The following is a 19,200-nucleotide window of genomic DNA, read 5'->3' on the forward strand; positions in this document are numbered from 1 at the left end:
GCACTACGGGGCGGAACCTAGGCTAAGGTCTGCGGCTCTATTGGGCAGCTGTGTAGTCAATCACTGCAAACGGGCGAGCCGCCAGCGTGCCCGGGCCCTTACGCAAGTGACGTGAGCGCCCCCTAGCGGCAACGGGGAGGGCTCCCGCCCGGGCTGGTCCGTCGCCGCGGTCGTGTCCCCGGGGCGGCGCGGCGCGGCGGGCGGGGCAGGAGGCAACGGGGAGGGCGGCTCGAAGCAGCCGGGCGAGGCCGGGCGGCACGGCGGGCGGCCGTGGCAGCGCAGCGGCGGTGGGGCGGGCCCGCACCGCCCAGCCCTCGTCGGCGCGGGCCGCGGTGGCCGGCGGATGGGGTGAGGCCCCCGCCGCGGAGAGCAGCCGGTCGGCCATGGCCAGCGCCGGCCCTGAGGAGGGGGAGGCGGCGGCGAGGGAGGAACAAGCCCTGAGGAAGCTGGTCGTCCGGCTCCAGAACGTCCAGGAGAGGAAGCGGCTGGAGACGCTGGTGCAGACCCTGAGCGACCTGCTGGAGCTGGCGGCCCGGCAGAGCGGTGAGGCGCGGGCGGCCCGGCCGCCCTGCCCGGCCCGGCCCTGCCCTGCCCCGCCCGCCGCCGGTTGCTAACGCGGCCTGTCTCTGTCCCCCCACAGCTCCCCGGCTCTTCAGCGGCAAAAACGTCCATGTGCCCTTGCTGCTGGTGGTGGACCTGTACCCGGGAGCGGCGGGCGTGCAGCAGGTGAGGCGGGCGGAGGGGCCGGGGAGGGACCGGGGCCGGGGCCGCCTTACCGCCGCTCCGGCTTCGCCCCTTAGGGTGCGCCGAAGCAGCGCGGTCCTTTCCCGGAATAAAAGTTACCGCTCGGCCGGTTTATTTCTTTTTGACGGGGCCACTCGGTGAAGTACTGCTGATCTGTGGAAGAGCGCTGTAACCGCTTGCATTTAAAGGGACGGGTGTTCCAGCTCTTTGCAGATACCGCTCGTTGCATCTCTGTTTAAACGGCAGAAGGCGGCGAAGTAGAAAGTAAACAGTGTGAATACTGTATGACATAGGCTTCTAAATTACCAGTAATGTTATCTAATAACATTTTCGACGTGTCAATGTTGAATCTGAATATTCAGAAGTTAGACAAACTTCTGAAAAGAAGAATTTTATAATATGAATTCATATGTATGTAGCCCTGTCCTAGAAAGAACGTTATACTATCTCAGTTTTTTAAGGGGGAAGAAAAAAAATCTTTTAGCTAAGGGTAGGTTCTGCAATTTAAGGTTCTGCTTAGCTGCTCTTGTAATTTAACATTGGCTCTTTCAGATTAAGTGTGGCACTTGCACAATTTGTTGTTGTACTTATGGTTCAGCTGCCAGACTTTTCATATGATACAGTTCCTTCCTGGCAGGCATATATTAAATTTCTGTCTATGCTATGCTTAAAGGATGTTTATAAGATCCAAATTTCTGTACAACTTGCTTGAGGTTTTTTTTTTTATTAAGCCCGTTTGTATGGTTACAAGATCTTTGACATCTTTTGCTTTTTTCAATTCAACTAGAAGGCAAAACATGAATTATATTGAAAATGCCTTTTAAATAATAGTCTATTTTAAGGGGGTTGTTTTTGTCTAGTAGACCTTAGCTAGAGGTCAAAAGCATAAAATTCAGATTAAAATATGAAATTGTACTCGTGTAGTAATTAATCTGGAATAACAGTGATCTCAGGTTTCCTTTGAAGACCAAATATTTGTGCAGAGTCTGAAGTTTTAACTTATTTTACTGTTTGATTCTCATGTCATTAAGAAATACAGAAGGATGAATTAGCAGGTTATTTTCAAGTTAAAGCATATTATGTATATAACAATTTACAAAATCACTGTACAAAAGTTTAGACTAGGAAGTAGAAAAAATGAAATCCAACCGCAACCAGAAGCAGTTCTGAAATGACCACACAAGACTCTCCAAAGTACGTAAGGAAGATAGTAATGGTTTCATTTTCATTTTAGCCGTGTTAAAACACCTCACTCTGATTTAACATAGAATCTTAAAGTGAGTTTTAATCTTCTCTCTGCCTATATTTGCAGTTATACAGTGTTTTAGAGCTCCTTTGCATTACTACATTGTATTGAAGTGTGAAATTCATAGCCAGTGCAAAGCTCAAATCCTGTTCCACATAAAATGTCATAGTCAGCTTTTCCTTCACATTCAGTTATGATATTTACAAACATCCACAATCTGTTAATGGAGCTCTGTCTTCCTGCTTCATTCACTGTGGTTTGTTTCCAGCCTTTGTGAATACACAATTCTCACTTTATGGCAGTGTGAAGTAATATTGTCCTGATTTCAGTGCAGTCTCTTTACACTACTAATGAATTTTCATCTAATAAATGGATTAATCAACCTCTTTTGCTTTTTGCACTAAAAAAATGCACAAATAATAAATTGGCTTGCATAAGAGAATAAACACAGTAAGATATCCAAAGTGAGGATTTTCTTTCCCTTCCCTCCTTAAGTGGTTGGAAAGCATCATGTTGTGCTGCTGTTCCACTGCCTTCTACAGAATAAATTTGCTTAATGGATCAATATTGCAACTACCAGTGCAAGTCAGACTGCAGGCACAAACCCTGCAGGCTTCTTTAGAAGTAGGAAGATACTGGGCTGGAAAGTCAATAGTGCCTTAAAGTAAAATAGATGTCTTTAAGTAAATACGGTAGTTTCTTTCTGCAGTTACTCTGGCAGTTATTGGAGCAGCTTAGAAACGCTAGAGCAAAATATGTTTACGCTTGAGTAACGAGCGGTCAGCAGAGCTTTATTGTCTCACGTAGGATGTATGACCTAATGTAATATAAATTCATTGCACGCTAGAAATGAGAAGGGTCTGATTTAAAAATAGCAGTTTCAGTGCTGCCACCAACTGTTTCTGTGTATAGGGACCTGTTTATGTGTTTGTAAGAATGTCTTTGTTTACTTTCTTTTTCTTTCCCTGTAACCTTTAGGATTTCTGTTATTTAAAAGACCCTTACTTTCTTATGTGATTTTTAAGTAGACAATAAGCTCTCTGTTAGCTCAGGTTGTGATTTTAACACTGTAAAAGAGACCACATGTCAGCAGGTCAGCTGTTTGCATTGGTCTTCTCTGGATCCACAGTTCTTATAAATGTTTGTCAGTGCTTGGGGTCACAACAATCCCAATAAAAGTTTAACGGAAATATAAATTTCATCAGAAACAGCTTTAATGCAAAAAGAAATTTTCTAAAGTCACTAAGCTAATTTTCATCAGGTTCTAAATTTTACAAGAACAGTTAGGATGTCACAAAGTGGATTTTAAAATAAAATCTTTCCTAAGCAATATGCCGTATATGAATTAATAGTCACTTCTACAATGTCTTTGCCATGCAGAATTGAAATTTGTACCTGATATAGACTGTCACTGATAAACTCTGTTTTGCTTGGAATATGGAAAGCTAGGTAATTACATATCCTCATCTTGGGGAGGACTGATGGTTGCTAAGACTATTTTTTGCACCTATGTTTAGTGAGGACTCAGTTACCCAGACCAGCCTAATCTTCCTGAATGCCCACAGCAGTTGGTTTGCATTCTCGTGTAGAGCGAGCCAGGTTGCTGTCCAAACAAGAGAAGAGCATGGAAATTGTCTCGGGGTCAGGCTCAATCTGCAGACATTAGTGTTGGAATTGGCTTAAAACATTTGGCTCTGCAAATCTAAACAGAAACAAAACTGCTGCAGATAGTGAGAATGTAGGTCATGTAACCAAGTATGTGAAAGACAAAAGCAGAATTCCAGTTCCTGGGGAGCTAGATCACCTTTTTCATCCTCGTGAAAGCTGTCTGGATTCAAGCCTATGCTGTTCCGATGGGTGTCTCTACAGTACCAGGCTTGCAATTCTGTGCCTCTAGTCTTGCAGGCTGCAGGGTTAGACATCATGCATTTCCCATGAACTTTGCAGTTAAACTCCATTCCTGTTGTTGGCTGTCCTGTCTTGACCCCTTTGCTTTACATAACTCCTCTGCTGAAAACTGATCCAGTTACCCATAGTTTGTGAGCCCTACTGAGATTTTCTTCTGTCTTGACCCTTTTCTTAAAGCACACAGGCCTACTTCCACATTTTTTTTCTTTTTATTTATATGTCCAAGGAAACTTTTGTGCCTTAATTCCTTTTTGTAAAGTTTACTTCATCTTGACTTTTGACATTTCTGAGTTCGCTTCTTCTCTTTCAATACAGCAGGGTTTTGTTGCTCATCAGTTAATCCTCTGTACAGCTTTTGCTTACTGCATCCTCACTAAAGCCCATTCAATCACATCAGCCTGCAGGCGTTCATAAGAGAGCAGATTTCTCCAGTATGGAAGACTGAAGAGGAACATTTTTCAGTTTTGGCATTATTTAGAGATGTTTCAAAGTCAAAAAATTTGTGTAGGGTAGAGCAGGTAGTTATTAAGAACAAATATATTTGGTTTAGTTCATCTTGCATTCCGTATGATCTCAAAACTTTCCCTGCCTTCATTACATTTTGAAAGCACACAGTATTGAGGATTGATGGCGAGACTGTCATAGAAATATATCACATTGTTTAGTTCTCTCATCCCCATTTAAAACATTGGACACCTTTAAAAACCTATCCTTTCTCCTTATAAATTGCAATTAAATGGCAAATTCTTATGGAAACACCCATTCTCAATAAAGCTGGACTACCTGTAATAGTGCAGTGGTCTTCTCCGACCCATGATGACATACTGTAGATCACATCATATTTTTCTGTCAGCATCTCTTTTAACTATGTGTCCTTTAACCTCAAGAAGTGCTGAAGCACTTTGAGAGTGATGTGCTCCTACAAATAATGCGTTGAGAATCATTAGCATATCTGTTTTACCTCCGTCTTTTAACTGTTTATGTCGTTTGTCTTGTGTCAATTAATTTTCCCTTATCGATTAAGCTAGATAACTTTTCAGAACGTCTGTCTTCCAAAAGCCAAAGATATTATAAGACAACATTGAAGTTCCAAACAGAATTATCTGTTCTAAAATAGCTGCATTTTTGTTTTACAGATGGGTTGGTCACTTCTTTGTAAATTAATAGAAATTTGTCCAAGTACTCTACAGAACATAGCTCCTAAGGATGTTGGGAAGGACTGGGAAGTACTGGGTGTTCACCAGTAAGTATTTTGTATGGAAAGAGTCTTCCAGAATGCTTGGTTATTCTGGCAGCATATATATGCAATGAAATACATTTATATAAAGTTATTACATCAGCTTCTAAGTGGTTGAAGATTTTTGTGGGTTTCTTCAGCCTTCAGAATGGGAGAATCATGCAAGCAGGGACCTTATCTGTGTGTATAAATACCTGATGGAGAAAGTAAAGGAGACTGAGCTAGGCTCTTCTCGGTGGTGCCCTGTGACAGGATGAGAAACAACGGGCACAAACTGAAATACAAGAAATTCTACTTAAATGTTAAAAAAAAACAAGCAAACTTTTTTTATATTTTTGTGGTGAGGTTGATCAAACACTGGGATAAGTTGCCCAGAGGGGTGGTGGAAGTCTCAGGCCTTAGAGATACTCAGAACCTTACTGGACATGGCCCTGAGCCATCAGCTATAGTCGATGCTGCTCCAAGCAGGGGAGTTGAAATAGGAGGCTTCCAGAGGTCCCTGCCAATCTCAGCGCTACTGGGATTCTATGGTTATCAAGGTCTTAATACAGATGCAGAATTACCTGGATGGTTGTGTGTGTATGTGTGTTCTTTCCAAATTTGAGGAATTGTATCTGCAAGCCTGAATTAGTGTAGATGGAAAAGAAAGATGTTTGTCACGCCTAATCTTATTGTCTAAAAATTAAGTATTTAAACTGGTCACCTCACCTACCTGTGAACACAATTACCTTCAGAGAGGATGGTTCGTTCCATCTTTTTATTGAGTTATCCTGGAGCAAATTTTGGTTTGGACTTGCTTGTCTCTGTCCATGAACTGTCGGGGTAGCCTGAGCAGCTGGTTTCTGGATGGCTGTCGTTAGATGGGATGAAAACCCTCATGGGTTAGCTCCATAGATGTTCCATAGCACAGATGCCAATTGTAGAGGTAGGTATGACACAAATGGGGGAGAAGGGCTTGGTTCGGTGTTCTCTCGCTTAGACGAATTTCCTCGTTCAGGGTTGATGATGACAGCTAGAAGGCTACAGCCTTGTAACTCTCCTAGTGAATCTGCCTCTGCTTTTGTAGTCTTCACCATACCCTTCCTCAGAAAGGTTGCTGTTGTAAGATCATTTGTGTGGAGATGGAGTTCAGTTTTGTGGGTGTTGGTTTGTTTTACAGTGGCTAGAGTGTATGCTCAATAGGGGAATGAACTCCCTCGGAAGAAGCATTGGAAATTTTTATTAGAAAGTGAAAGTGGTTTTGGTTGCTTTTCATGAGCAAGAAATAACTGAGCTGAAGCTGTACAAGATAGTTACAAGTTCTTTGGCAGCTTAAGGGCTTGTTAATTGACTGAGATATCCTGAGAGCTAGAGATATTGCTGTTCATCGTTGGGTCCCAGAAAAATTACTCTTTTGGGGCTTTCCCATAGCCTCCTCAGAGCCGACGCAGTGTGAGCCGTTGAACAAAGCATTATTTTCAAACTCAAACTTCACTAAAGATCTGATGATCGCTTCTTCCCACTACCTATACTTTACCCAACTGTGTATCCCTGTCTGACATCTTGACAGTTTTCCTTGCTGTGGAAAACTTGTTCTTAGTGGGGGAGTGGGCTTAGATGTTTCTGTCAGTGCCAAAGGCTAAATTGTATCTCAGGTGGGTGGATTGGACTACTACTGCAGTGCATCAACACCATATTGACTATGCACTGTTTGCAGCAAGGCAGGAGACAGTTATAGTAGAGAAGAAAAGGTCAGGTTTTTGCAAGAGATTTTCATTTGCGTGTGTGTAACTATTTTAGGAGAAAAGAGATCTTAAGCTAGAAAAAGCATTTGTTTCTTGTCTCTCAACCATGAGCCAACTTGACCACATTACAGTTATGTTTACAAACAGTAGTTTGGTGTTATCAGAGAATCATAGAACAGTTTCAGTTGGAAGAGACCTTCAAGATCATCGGGTCCAACCTTTGTCCCAGCTTTATCAACACCACTAAACCATGTCCCTAAGGACAACATCTACCCATCTCTTAAACACCTCCAGGGATGGTGACTCCACCCCCTCCCTGGGCAGCCTGTTCCAATGCCTGACAACCCTTTCAGTAAAGAAATTCTTCCCAATATCCAGCCTGAACCTCCCCTGGTGCAGCTTAAGGCCATTCCCCCTTGTTCTATTGCTTGGTACTAGAGAGAACAGACTGACCCCTGCCTTGCTACAACCTCCTTTCAGGTAGCTGTAGAGAGCGATGAGGTCTCCACTCAGCCTCCTCTTCTCCAGGCTAAACAACCGCAGGTCCCTCAGCTGCTCCTCATATGAGACATGCTCCAAATCCTTTACTAGCTTGGTAGCCCACCTCTGTACCCTCTCCAGCACCTCAATGTCCTTCTTGTAGAGAGGGGCCCAAAACTGGACACAGTACTCAAGGTGCGGCCTCACCAAAGCCGAGTACAGGGGCATGATCACCTCCCTGCTCCTGCTGACACTATTCCTGATACATTGATTCAGGTGTTCTTGACAGACAGTGTGATAAATAATTAAATAGTTGTTATCACTGTGAGAAGAAAGGAAGGAAATTCCTTCAGTGTATTTGCATCCTTTTTACAAGCTCAAAGAGACTTCATGAAATGTTTTGTAATCTCTTATGTTAAACTCTCAAACAGGAGATGAGGTTTAGAATATTTTACGTCCTCACTCATGATTATGCTTGAAATGGGAGGGTAGATGCAGGGAATTTTCTCCTTGTGTTAGACATGCTTTAGAGTGTGATTATTTTACCCTGCAGTACACTGAGCCAGCTTGTGTCTTTATATATCAGCACTTGCCCAAAACAGATCATCCTCTGTAAAATGCCCTCTTCCCAAAGCAGATTTCCTTCCCCATGGCAGAAATCATGAGTCACTGGTAGACAAGGGAAAGATGCTTAATGGCTTCCAACCGTTTGATAACTCAGTGGGGTTTTCCATCCATGCAGGGTGTGAGAAGTAAGGAAGTCTAAGCCACAGTTACTTATGGAGCAAAGAGGTGAAGGAATCTTCACCCCATGTACAGTTCCTACACATGTGTGCATGAGCACACACACCCGCAACCACAGACTAGAACACTTTAATCAGGAGGTTAAAGCAGATTTAAGGTTGTCTGTTTAGCTACTCTACCGGTTTGGTTAGAGTGGCTCTTTGTTTTCCTTGATTCATCACCCAACTACTTAGTCCATGCATGTGGGCTGTATGCTGGGACAAGGATTTACCTCAGCTCTGAAAACCCAAAGGCCCCCATCTGTCCTTGTCTGTGGACGTACAAGCCCAAAGTGTGCATACAGAAGTTTCAGCGAGGTGTCTATTTGCAGTTTAAGAAAAAAAAAACCCCTGTAGTTAATTGGATTTTATTTTCCATTCTTAAGATCATCCCACGTAGTATTCTGGCTAACTCTAAGTTTCAGTAGCAGTTTTGTGTAAGGATATAAACATGACATGGTTTTTATGAACAGGCAATATATCTTTTATTTGCCTGATATTGTTAGAATTTCCTGTCTTGCAAAAGGTAAAGGATACTGTGTCTCTAGTCAGACTTTGCCTCTTAGGTGCGCTTCAGTCATAGCTACAACAGAGGAAACTAGCAACATCATAATATGAAGAGAAAAGAAATAAACTGGTGATACATTCATTCTAGCTTATAAAATTAGACTTCAGCAAGGCAAACAACGTCATTGCAAGAGCTGGGGAATGAAATTTGGATGAAACTTTAAGTGCTACTTTTTGGTTTTCAAGACAGATCAAGAAAATCTATTAAAGTATCACAAACTACTGCACAATCCATTTTCATTAGATATTATATATACAAAGACTGACATTTGAAGATTATTAAGATTACAGAGTCAAGCTCTCCAAAATCATGAAAATAAAAAAATGAAGGTTTCTTGACGGGCTTTTTGTTAGCCTATCCATTTTTATTTAGTTTTTAATTACACAATTTGGCTTTTTTCCCCCTTTTGAGATATGCTTCATTCAGTGCAAAATCAATGCTTACTTATTTTCTGTCATCACTATCATTCAATGTGTGGCCCACTGCCCTATTTACTGTACATTAGTGATACCTTATGTTAAAACCGGCCCATTAATTTTCTTCTCAGCTTTTCTTGTCTAGAGCTTTTAAAATTCTGTGTATTGAGAAGGTGTTATGGATTTGTGGTCACTGTTTTACGGATGGTAGTTTGAGCAAAATATGTTAAAAGCATCAACTGATTTTTGGGTGCCCGGTTTGATACATGCACTGGATTTTTCAGAGTACTTAGTGTTGTTTGGCTCACTCTCTGTTTAAATATTCAACTTTGGTTGACTCTGATGCAGCATTTTAGAGGTTGATATCCCTGGTTCTCAGGTTGGGCCACCCAGAAAGTGAGGAGTATACACCTGGCAGTCTATGAAACGTTTCTGTTTAGTGATTTGTCCAGCATCCCAGACGCGCTGTATGGTGGAAACTTAGACAGAGTTCTTGAAGATGCTGTTCAAGTTCTTTAGCCGGGAAACTGCTGCTTCTCTTCCAACAAACCCTTGATCATCCACTGTGACTTAACTCTTGCTACAAACAGAACAGTGCTCTACTGTCCAGTTCGCTGTGCTCCATAACCCAGCTTTCTGCAGTGACCCCATCCTGAATGAGACTTGTGCCCTCTAGAACTACTATATTAAACTAATTGATAAATTATACATCATTATTTTAATTATGATAATAATTAAAATACCAACATTATTTAGTTGCTAACATGAAAAAAACATAAACTGAAATAAAAGTTTAAAAAAATTAATTGGGACCTTTTTAAGCTTTTGCTAATTTCTGTAACTATTTTTGTTTTTAAAGTAAATGTTTGATAAAGTTTTGTGTATGTTAATATTTCTTTAGCCATAACTCTTTTTTTCCTTTTTTTTTTTTTCCCTTAAATTTTTAGGCAGATTCTTAAAATGCTTACAGTCCACAAAGGAAATATAAATCTTTCAGTAACAGGACTGAAAGCATTAAATCTACTCCTCATGTCAGGTATTGTGTATTTTACTTTCCTACTTTATCTAAGCCTTCAAAACACAGAACTGTGGTATAAAATGTGTGACTGTACATGCATGGCCTGATTTTTCTCTCTGTTTTACTCTGTAAAGTCATTTGTACTTGTATACAGAATAGCAAGAGTACTGTTTTGCACCTTTTTTACCCAGGTGGAAAGGATTCTCCAAATTGCAAAGCTATAAAGAACATGACATTAATTTTGCCAACTTGTTATTAGCATAGACACAAATACTTGCTGCTAAGTAGTTAAATAAAATGAGTAAGACCTTGTTTTTTCTTACCAAAGTATAAATTTTATGACTTTCTGACTTGCTTCCTTTAGTACTGGTTAGTACTTTTGAAAGCAGTAAATCATCTCAGATATTTCTGTTATTCTGCTCTGCAGAGACCTAATCTTACAGGTACTGAGGACTTTTCCTGTGGTGCTGAGATTCTTTATCTTCTGTTGAAATTAAGGAGAGACCCTAAGGGAGAGATGCTGCTGGTTTTATTTGAGGTAGCATGTAACATTAGCACAAATTATTGTTAGAGTAGGAACATTTCCATTGATTTTAACAGGCTTTGGAATCAGCCTTATTTACAAATGAAGGATTAGACTTGACTTTAGGTACATCAAGATAATCCAGCTGTCCAGGCTTCTGCTCTAGGCAGTTGAATGAGACAGGCGCTTTCAGAGGATGGTTCAGGCTATTTATTTGTCTGTTTTATAAGATCAGTTACCTCTTGAACCTGTTTTCCTCTCTCTTTTGATTGTAGAGAGGTCTGGAGGACTAGCTGAGACTGAATGCCTAACTTTCTGTGTGCTGAAGTTGGGTAATACAGGTCTCATTATAAGGCATTATACTACCTGATTAAAAATAATAATAGCAAAATCTGGCTGTTAGTGAGTAGCTGTAACCAGCAGCTTCATTCTTTTAATTGTGAGGTATTGTAAAGTGTCCTAAACTGCTGACTATATATCCCGTAACAGTTTATTCTTGACTACTGCTCCTCTTCTCATCAGTTAATTAACCAAACTTAAACTCTCATTTCAACTACCTTACTTCAGAAAATGTATAGTATTCTTTATTTCTATATGTCTGTAAACTTGAATTGCACTATAGCTGGAGCTGACTGGCCAGTGTGAATGCCCTATACAAAGATCTTCTCTTGAAAAAAAAAAACAAACCAAAAAAAAACCACACCACAAAAAAACCCGGCTGTAGCTGAAACACTGGAACAGGCATTATGAATTCTGTTGTTATTGCTATAAGCTTGAAAAATTGTCATGAAGACGAATCTTTTTGCCTACACATGCTATAGAGAGAGTAATAGTTTTTTCTTTTTAGTGTCATAAGAGCAACAGTGAGATTGGCTTTTTAGTTCAATTTCAGGCTGAACGAATGGCTGAGAGAGCGAGAATGGGGTTTCATGGTACAGGTGGTCGGTTTTCATGGTTCACTATAGCTGACAGGTACATTTCAAATCCCCTCTTGCTTTCCTGAGGCAGTGTAGTCCTGCCCTCTTTCTTCCATCACCCTTAGTGAAACTTTTCAGTTTGCCATGACTGCAAAAAGTTTTTTTTTGATGGGTTAATTTTCTACCAGTTCAGTGAATTGAAGTGTCTCATTGAAGGGTCAAACAGTTACCAAAGCAGTGCAAGGTGGGAGCAAGAATGGAGAGGGGAAACTGTCTTTCTGGCAGTAATGTTTTAGAACATCTCGGTTTTATTTTAAAATACTACCTTAAGAGATAACATCCTCATGTGTTGTATGAAAACCTGGATTTGAGCCATCAGTGTAAATTTTAAGGCCAGTATTAAATAATTCTGGATTTTAATGATTAAGTACGATGCTTCAATAAAAATATTGAGAACTGATCAGTGCAACATGCAATCTCTTCTGCTATTCAGATGTAATTGCTTTCCTGCTCTTGGAGGAAGAAGTGGATGTGTTTTCCTTGGTATTTAATGCCATGCACACCTTCCCTAAAAATGAAGAGATCCAGCAACATGGATGTAAAGCATTACACAAGCTTTTTGAGAAAGGTATTTATATCTTGTAGTTTATTAGCTTAGAAAAATGTATGGGTTGGGAGGGGATTGTGGATGTTTATTCAACTGCAATAAATGAATTCTTGCATTCCAAATTCTATTTTGTGTATTATATCTGTTCTTTGAATGAGTTGTCACAAAACAGGTTTTCTAAGCAATATCACAAATTTTCTAAATTAGAGCAATGAATATGAAAATTTCAAAAAATCAAAATGTCTCTTCATTTCTGACTGAAGAGTTAACTGAAAAGATGTGATTCAACATTAGTAACAGTGGAAAAAAAGAGTAGTGACATCTGATTTTAATTCTCAAAAACCAGGGTTGTTTATTTAAAGATTGGCAAATTTTAGTAACATGTGAACAATTTAAAATAAAGTAAAATGTTTGCGCTTTAGAAAAATATGTGATTCTGCTTTTGATCATGACAGTGCTGAAAGATGAGTATGTGTCTGTGTGACATGCCAGTGTTTCTTCTGAGAAATATAGTCACTATGTATTGTATTTCTGCAGAATTTTCAGGAACTGCGTAATAGCCAGAAATCCCATTGTTGTTTCTGCCTTGCTTTGCCTTGAGTTTCTTGCTTCAAAATAAATATTGAGAAATACCAGCACTCCTACCAAGTCCACTGTACTCCTTTGCTTCAAAGATAGTCTCCAATTCTTTAGATTTTTTCTTTCTGGCACCATTTTATATTGCTTTTTCTAAGTCTTCCTCCCACATACGTGTGCCTGGAATTCTCTTCTGTGTTCTTTCCCCTCTTCCACTCTCCCTAAATACTTTTGCCCTGCTGTATTTTCTCTTCAGTCTCCACAAAGGTCTGAGCTTCTTAAATTTTTCTGTGCATGCTTTTTTAGAAGTGCCAGATCTGCAGACTGTTCCAGGTACAGACCTGCATACCTTCTTCTTGATGGCAGTGCTAATGTAACAAGTTCCTAGGCTGCCCCTGGCTATTTTTTCCTGCCTCTGAGCCACCTTGTCAGTTATTGTAATATGAATGTCTGCCTGGCCTCAGCTTGAACCAGATTCAGAAAATTATTCTGCTTACAAAATGTAAAATATGTCATTCTTTCTCAATCTGGATCAATTCCCTTATGTGGTTCATTGCACAGCCGTGCAGTCATGTCAGCACAAATGACAGGGGGCAGGGATGGAAAAACCGTAAGCCATTATTACAGCAAAGGTAAGATATTATTTAAACATGGCTGTAGTCTTTATGAAAAGAACTCCATTATGAAAAAACATTGAGAAGTGAAATAAAATCACAGAGTAAGCAAAATGACATTCCATCAGACTGTTTTTACTCTATGCTTAGCCTTTACTTCACTTATATACTGTCCTGGTAAGGAATATCTGAAGTTCATTCTGTGAAAAAGACTAAAAGACTTTTTTTAAAACACTGGTTCACACGGAAGCATCTAGAAGCCAGAACTCAGTTACATGAAGTGTAGGCTAGAAAAAGATCTTTATAAAGGAGCTCAGTTTTTAGTAAAAGGAGTCATAACTGTGGCAGATTATGTGTATGGAGAGTACCTTACTGCTCTGAAACGGAAAATAAATATGAGGAAACTTGATAAAAACAATTGTCTTTTTTCATGTTGTACCAGAACATGAATTATTTCCTCAAAACATGATGTATCTCTCTTGCTTTTCAATTTAGTTCCAGAAGAGCAGCTGACTGAGTTTGTTGAAAGCAAAGATCATATGATCATACTGAAAGTATTTAAAGAGTTTCCAGAGAAAGAAGAGGTGATTCTTCCTGCGCTTTATTCATTACATTCCTTAGCTGGTCCATGTAAGTGCATTATTGGAAGTTATTTTCAACTCATGTCCCATAGAGTGCATCAGCTCATCTCGGTTTGGGTAATCTTTCAGTAGTTGTAAAAAATCAGTGCGAACTGGTTGGGAATTGCCCCACAAGTCACTTTTCTGTTTTCTTTGGGAAATACTGATTTGTAGTTTTTCATGGGAAACTTTCGTATCCGGCCATTCTGATAAAGCTGGAATCTGTCAGAGAGAACTGAATGAGACTTTGTTTGGAGTAAGTGGTAACAAAGATGCTCATCATGACTGTAGAGGTCAAAGTTCAAGACCTTTCCCTTTCCCTCTTTTAATACTTGAAAAATAAGATATATTTATTGACTAAATAAATCTTCAGTGACTTTGGGTAGCAGGTAAAGAACGCTGTTGGCAGAGGCTGTTCCACAAGAGGAAAATCGCTTACGCAAATCCAATGGCCAGGGCTGAGAAAAGGTGTCCAGGCTCAGACATCCCCCTCTGGTCATTCAGTGGTGGCTGCAATGAGGAGCATTGGTAGCACTGTGCACATTGTAGAGTCTTACCATGTCCTCAGGTGTTGTGCAGTAAGACTGGAAGAAAATGTCTTCATTACGTCTTGTCTTCTGGTAACAGCAGTCCCTGTTGTGGGAAAAAGCAGGTCCTGAAAAATGTGCTTGATAACTTGTGTCAATTTGTTGACAGCAATTTGATCTTGTTGATACAGAGGCAGCTCAGAAAAGCCTTGCTCATACATCCTGTCTGGCTCTATAGGAATTGTATGCCACAAAACAAAAGCTAGACTGGAGTGTCCCCCTTTTCATCAGCCTCCAAGCTATTTAGTTTCTGTTTCTCAAACTTCTTGCTGTTATAGTTTGTGTTTAAGAAGTTAAGTATTCCTTGAACCAGAAATAGTTTTGCCCTAGCCCAGAGGTTATTGCCATTTTCTGAGGAAGAGGATGCCAGATTTTAAGTGCTTTTTAAAATAGTAAATACTTATACAAAGCACAACAAGAGAAGGGCGTGACTAAGACCTGCTCTAAAGTAGGTATTTGGCACTCTCATTTCTGATATGAAAGACTGAAAATAGAGAAACAGAGATAGCTTGTACATGAATGTGCAAAGCTAGACTTCTTTTGCCAGTATTCATACTCTTGGTTTGTGACATCCCACAATACCCACAAGAAAATGTATTCCCTTAAGGCTACCATGGAGAAAATATTTGCTAAGTACACACTCTAGCTTATCCAGTAGTATAATGTTTGTCTCCCCGTACCCTGAAGTTCAATCTCTATTCCAAATGAGTTACATCAAGGATTTGTACCTCACTACGCCCTTCTTTCACTAATACATATGTAGACTTTGTCCCAGCTCATATGAGAAATTGAAGAGTAAGAGTTTATTCCAATGCAGTACAAGAACTCATATAAATCTCAATAGTTTTGAAGGAATTATAAAATTCTTTCCTGCTGACTGTCCTCCAAAGTCCATAGTGGGGTGATGGGACACACAATGTTAGCCCTCTAAATCGTAGTCAAAGGCAGCCATCCAGCCTTCCGCTCTGTTTAATGCGGAGAAACAGTCCCCTCAAGAGGAAACTTACCTAACCCTAAAAGCAGTATCTGTTACAGGTGGGATGAGTCACCATATGGAGTGCTCAGATCTCTTCATCAATTCTTGTGAGAACGTAGATGACCAAGTTTTGGTGGTTCAGATTAAATGAGATACGTTCCACCTCCTTTTCTGTAGCTTGTTCTGGGAAATGGTGGCTCCCTGCAAACGTACCATTGCTTGGTTCTTGCAGGATTTAAACGCGCATTGAATTATGCTCTCTCTGTAGTAAACAATTTTGGAATCTTCTGAATATTTTAACACGTTTATAATTGTCACCTGTGAAATGATAACTTACTGTGAAGTGATCCAATACTATTTTGTGGAACCTACCTTTACAAAGGAGTTTTCAGTTGAGAATTACATGAATAAATCACTGTCATCATAAAGCACTGTGAAAGGTATCTTCCTTCACTATCAAATAGAATGCTTCAGAAATGCTTCCCACTCAGAGCTTGCTTTTTCAACTTACAGAGTGTAATTATTTAATATTTAGAGAGATACTATTTTGAAGATCTCCTACTGCTTTAAAAAGACTAACTATCTTTAATAATACAGTTGTGAATATTCCTTTTACGTTGTATACAGGAAAGCCAAGCTGTTGAAAGAATGATTAAGAAAGTTTGTAGATCTCAGCAGAGTAATGCTAACTAACACCCTTGGGGTGACAGGACTGCCTTTCATTCCTTGGGGCCAGGATGTTGTTCAGTATTTTTTGGGTTCATATTCTGTTTCATACCCTGGATAGACATACTATAAGGATGCTTTCATAACTGTATTTTCACTACCATGGTGCTGTTTTGCCTTGAATTACTGTGTGTGGGATCACTGTCCTCAGCAGGAAAGGATGCATTTGGTCTTTTTACTGGCTCATGTGAATGTCCTGTTGGTTTCTGTGTCTGGCCTGCGTAATAAGCAGTAAATAGGGTGACCGAGCACTGGCACAAGTTGCCCGGAGGGGCTGTGGAATCTCCGTCCTTGGAGAAGCTGTCTGGCCATGGGTGTGGGCAAACAGCTCTAGGTGGCCCTTTTTGAGCAGGGGGTTGGACAAGATGACTTCCAGAGATCCCTTCCAACCTCAACCATCTGTGATTCTGTGAAATATGGAATTTGCAATGACTTTCAAAATACTGCAGGAGCATTAGATGAACGTTTCTGTGCCCTCAGTACACAATAGGCATACAGCACAACTGATTTAAATGAAAAGAATAACTTGCTGTCTATGTTTGGCCCATATCCAGGGCTAAACTATAAGTCACTGTCACCCAACAACCCTTCCTTAAGGAATTATTTCCAAGTGTTCCTAGTTATTGTCTTCTATGGCAATACCAGGAAAAATAAATGCCACCTTTCTCTCAAGTTGCAAGGCAAAAACTGAAACAGGCCCAGTTTTCTAAAACTATTTAAATCTGTATAAATATAGTCTGAATTAGAATCCAATCAGCATATTCTTTTCTTAAGGAGCATTTTTTGTTTCTGTTTCTTTCTTTAGCCAGCAATGTTGAAGTGCTCATGTCTGGAAATGTTCGCTGCTACAATGTTATAGTGGAAATGATGAAATGTTTCCCCAATAGTGAAACAGTTCAGGAAGTGAGTTGCTGTTTGTTGCATAAGCTTACATTGGGTAAGTTCACAAAGTTGTTTATAGTCAGCTTACTCTGGTTGTGTAAGGGTTGAAGTTAACTGACAGGAAGTGTTACAGGCAACAGGAGAACTACTGTTCTAGTTAATCCTCAGGGTGGTGTGTAGCTCTATGTCTCTTATGATATAAACGTACTGGGGTAACACTGGCCACAGTCAATATGGTAACCTTCTGTGTTAAACATTAGGAATAATGACAGAAACTGCCATAAAAGACTAGAATGGAGGGGAAAATGAGGCAAAAGAGTGGAAGAAGCACAAGATGAGAATGGGAGATAAATAGATCCCATTCTATATAAAGTTACTACAGAAAGGAAGAAAATTCCTTCTAGATTTCTGTTTTGAAGTGGCAATGCTGAATGTGTGAGAAACAGCTGGTGCTACAGAATTACCTGGGAGGTGTTCTCCAAGACTGTGTTTTTCTCCCTTACAATGCATTTTCCTTCAGAGACCTATGCTGCGTTCCTCCCCAGCTATGGTGCCTGTCGTGGGGCCCCCTGTGCTGCAGCAGTGAAAGACCACTGGTTCATGGACTTGCCTTGACTTGGCCAAAAATATTTTGATTGTCTGGGCTTACATGGGCTCATGTCACGTCACAAGAAACGATGGCAGTGTCAAAAAGGAATTGGTTGTGCCTCTCAGCAGTTCTGTTCTCTCTCTTGGCGCTATAATAAGCTGATCTGAGCTGTTGCCAAGGACCACGTAATAGGAAGTTCAAATGAAAATAAATATATTTTTCCCCCTGCTGCGTACAAAAACACTGTGAGCAGCTGCCTGAGCAGCCCCCACTCCATGGCAGATTCTTCTTCATCAAGGACTCAGCCGCGCTCTTTCTCATGAGTTAGACTTTGTGATTCTTGCGGATGATGGCCTGAAGCTACTGCAGATGCTGGTACCAGTGCACGACTCCCCTTAATCAAATCAGTCCCATCTTTTCACCATCTGTTTCCACTTCTTCATGCAGATATTGTAGAAAATACAGATCAAACTTGAGTGCAACCCGGAACAGCATCCAGTTCCCCTTCAGAAAGCCAAATAAAAATTTCAAGAAAATGTGGTGGCCGCTGAGGTGGTACTTACAGCTTTTTGGCAAGGGGTGATGTGCCTTTGAACGGTTTCCTGTGCAAAGCTGACTGAAGATAGTCAGGGAAACCAAGCGTTTGTGGGGACACAGCAACTCTGTTGACATGCCTTGATCTTGTCCTGAGTGCAACCAGCCTGGTTTCAATCACACGTTTGTCATGTGTGTACGCTGACCAACAAGCAATACTGGCAGTAAAGCAGCCACAAGATCTATTTGTTCTTTCAACATAACAGATGCCCTTCATCTTAACAAAGGGCCACTTCAGGACAGTTATGGGAGGTGGTGTCCACAGCACCACACAGGGAAACAGATGTGAAATTGCTAGGTGCTCCTGGAAATTGTCTGGAAGTTTTCCATACAGCCAGTGTGGCTTCCCAGATTATTCTGATGGACACTGTCTTCCTAAACCCATGTTAACTGGCAGTGAAATGGTAAAGTCAGCATCTACTAGCTTCCAAAATCACCTTCATGTATTCTTCTTAATCTGGTAAAGACTATCCTAGATTTGATGGTCATCAGAATTTTAACTGACTGATACCTGTTTGGCCAGCCACAAGGGCAACATAATTACTCATCACATACCCTAAGAGTATTAATTTTGTGAGGTAAGTAACATATTTACACAAACATACCATTTCCTTTAAAATATGGCAAGAAACCACAATGCTGATATAACATGACCACACTGCTACACCATAAGAAGAAAAATACTGTTTCCAGTTGCACTTGTAATAGGTGTTAAGGCCAGGGTTTTAGAATGATGAATCTGGAAAGGACGTGCCTTAAAGTCTGTTCTTAAGCATTCTGTTAACTTGATCTAATTAACTGAATCATAAAACATTGGGAGAGGTACTTACCTTCTGGTGAAAAATCGAAACGTAGAAGGTAATCAG

At 40.4% G+C, this 19,200-nt stretch overlaps 1 protein-coding gene across 3 annotated transcripts in view; it reads left to right on the forward strand.

Annotated features, from left to right (window-relative positions):
* Positions 1-383: 383 nt before the first annotated feature.
* Positions 384-19,200, forward strand: part of LRRK2 (leucine rich repeat kinase 2) — a 67,981-nt gene continuing 49,164 nt past the window's right edge. For 2 of the 3 annotated variants that reach the window (XM_086473967.1, XM_086473958.1), the window contains exons 1-7: positions 384-543; positions 641-726; positions 5,035-5,141; positions 10,053-10,141; positions 12,057-12,191; positions 13,856-13,990; positions 17,075-17,206. In XM_086473967.1, the coding sequence (XP_086330093.1) occupies positions 384-543; positions 641-726; positions 5,035-5,141; positions 10,053-10,141; positions 12,057-12,191; positions 13,856-13,990; positions 17,075-17,206 (844 nt within the window). Of the gene's footprint in view, positions 544-640; positions 727-5,034; positions 5,142-10,052; positions 10,142-12,056; positions 12,192-13,855; positions 13,995-17,074; positions 17,207-19,200 lie in introns of all 3 variants that reach the window. The other variant, XM_086473948.1, reaches the window with a different exon arrangement.

Source organism: Leptosomus discolor, chromosome 1 (genome assembly GCF_034619465.1).
Source record: "Leptosomus discolor isolate bLepDis1 chromosome 1, bLepDis1.hap2, whole genome shotgun sequence".
Lineage (NCBI taxonomy): Eukaryota > Metazoa > Chordata > Aves > Leptosomiformes > Leptosomidae > Leptosomus > Leptosomus discolor.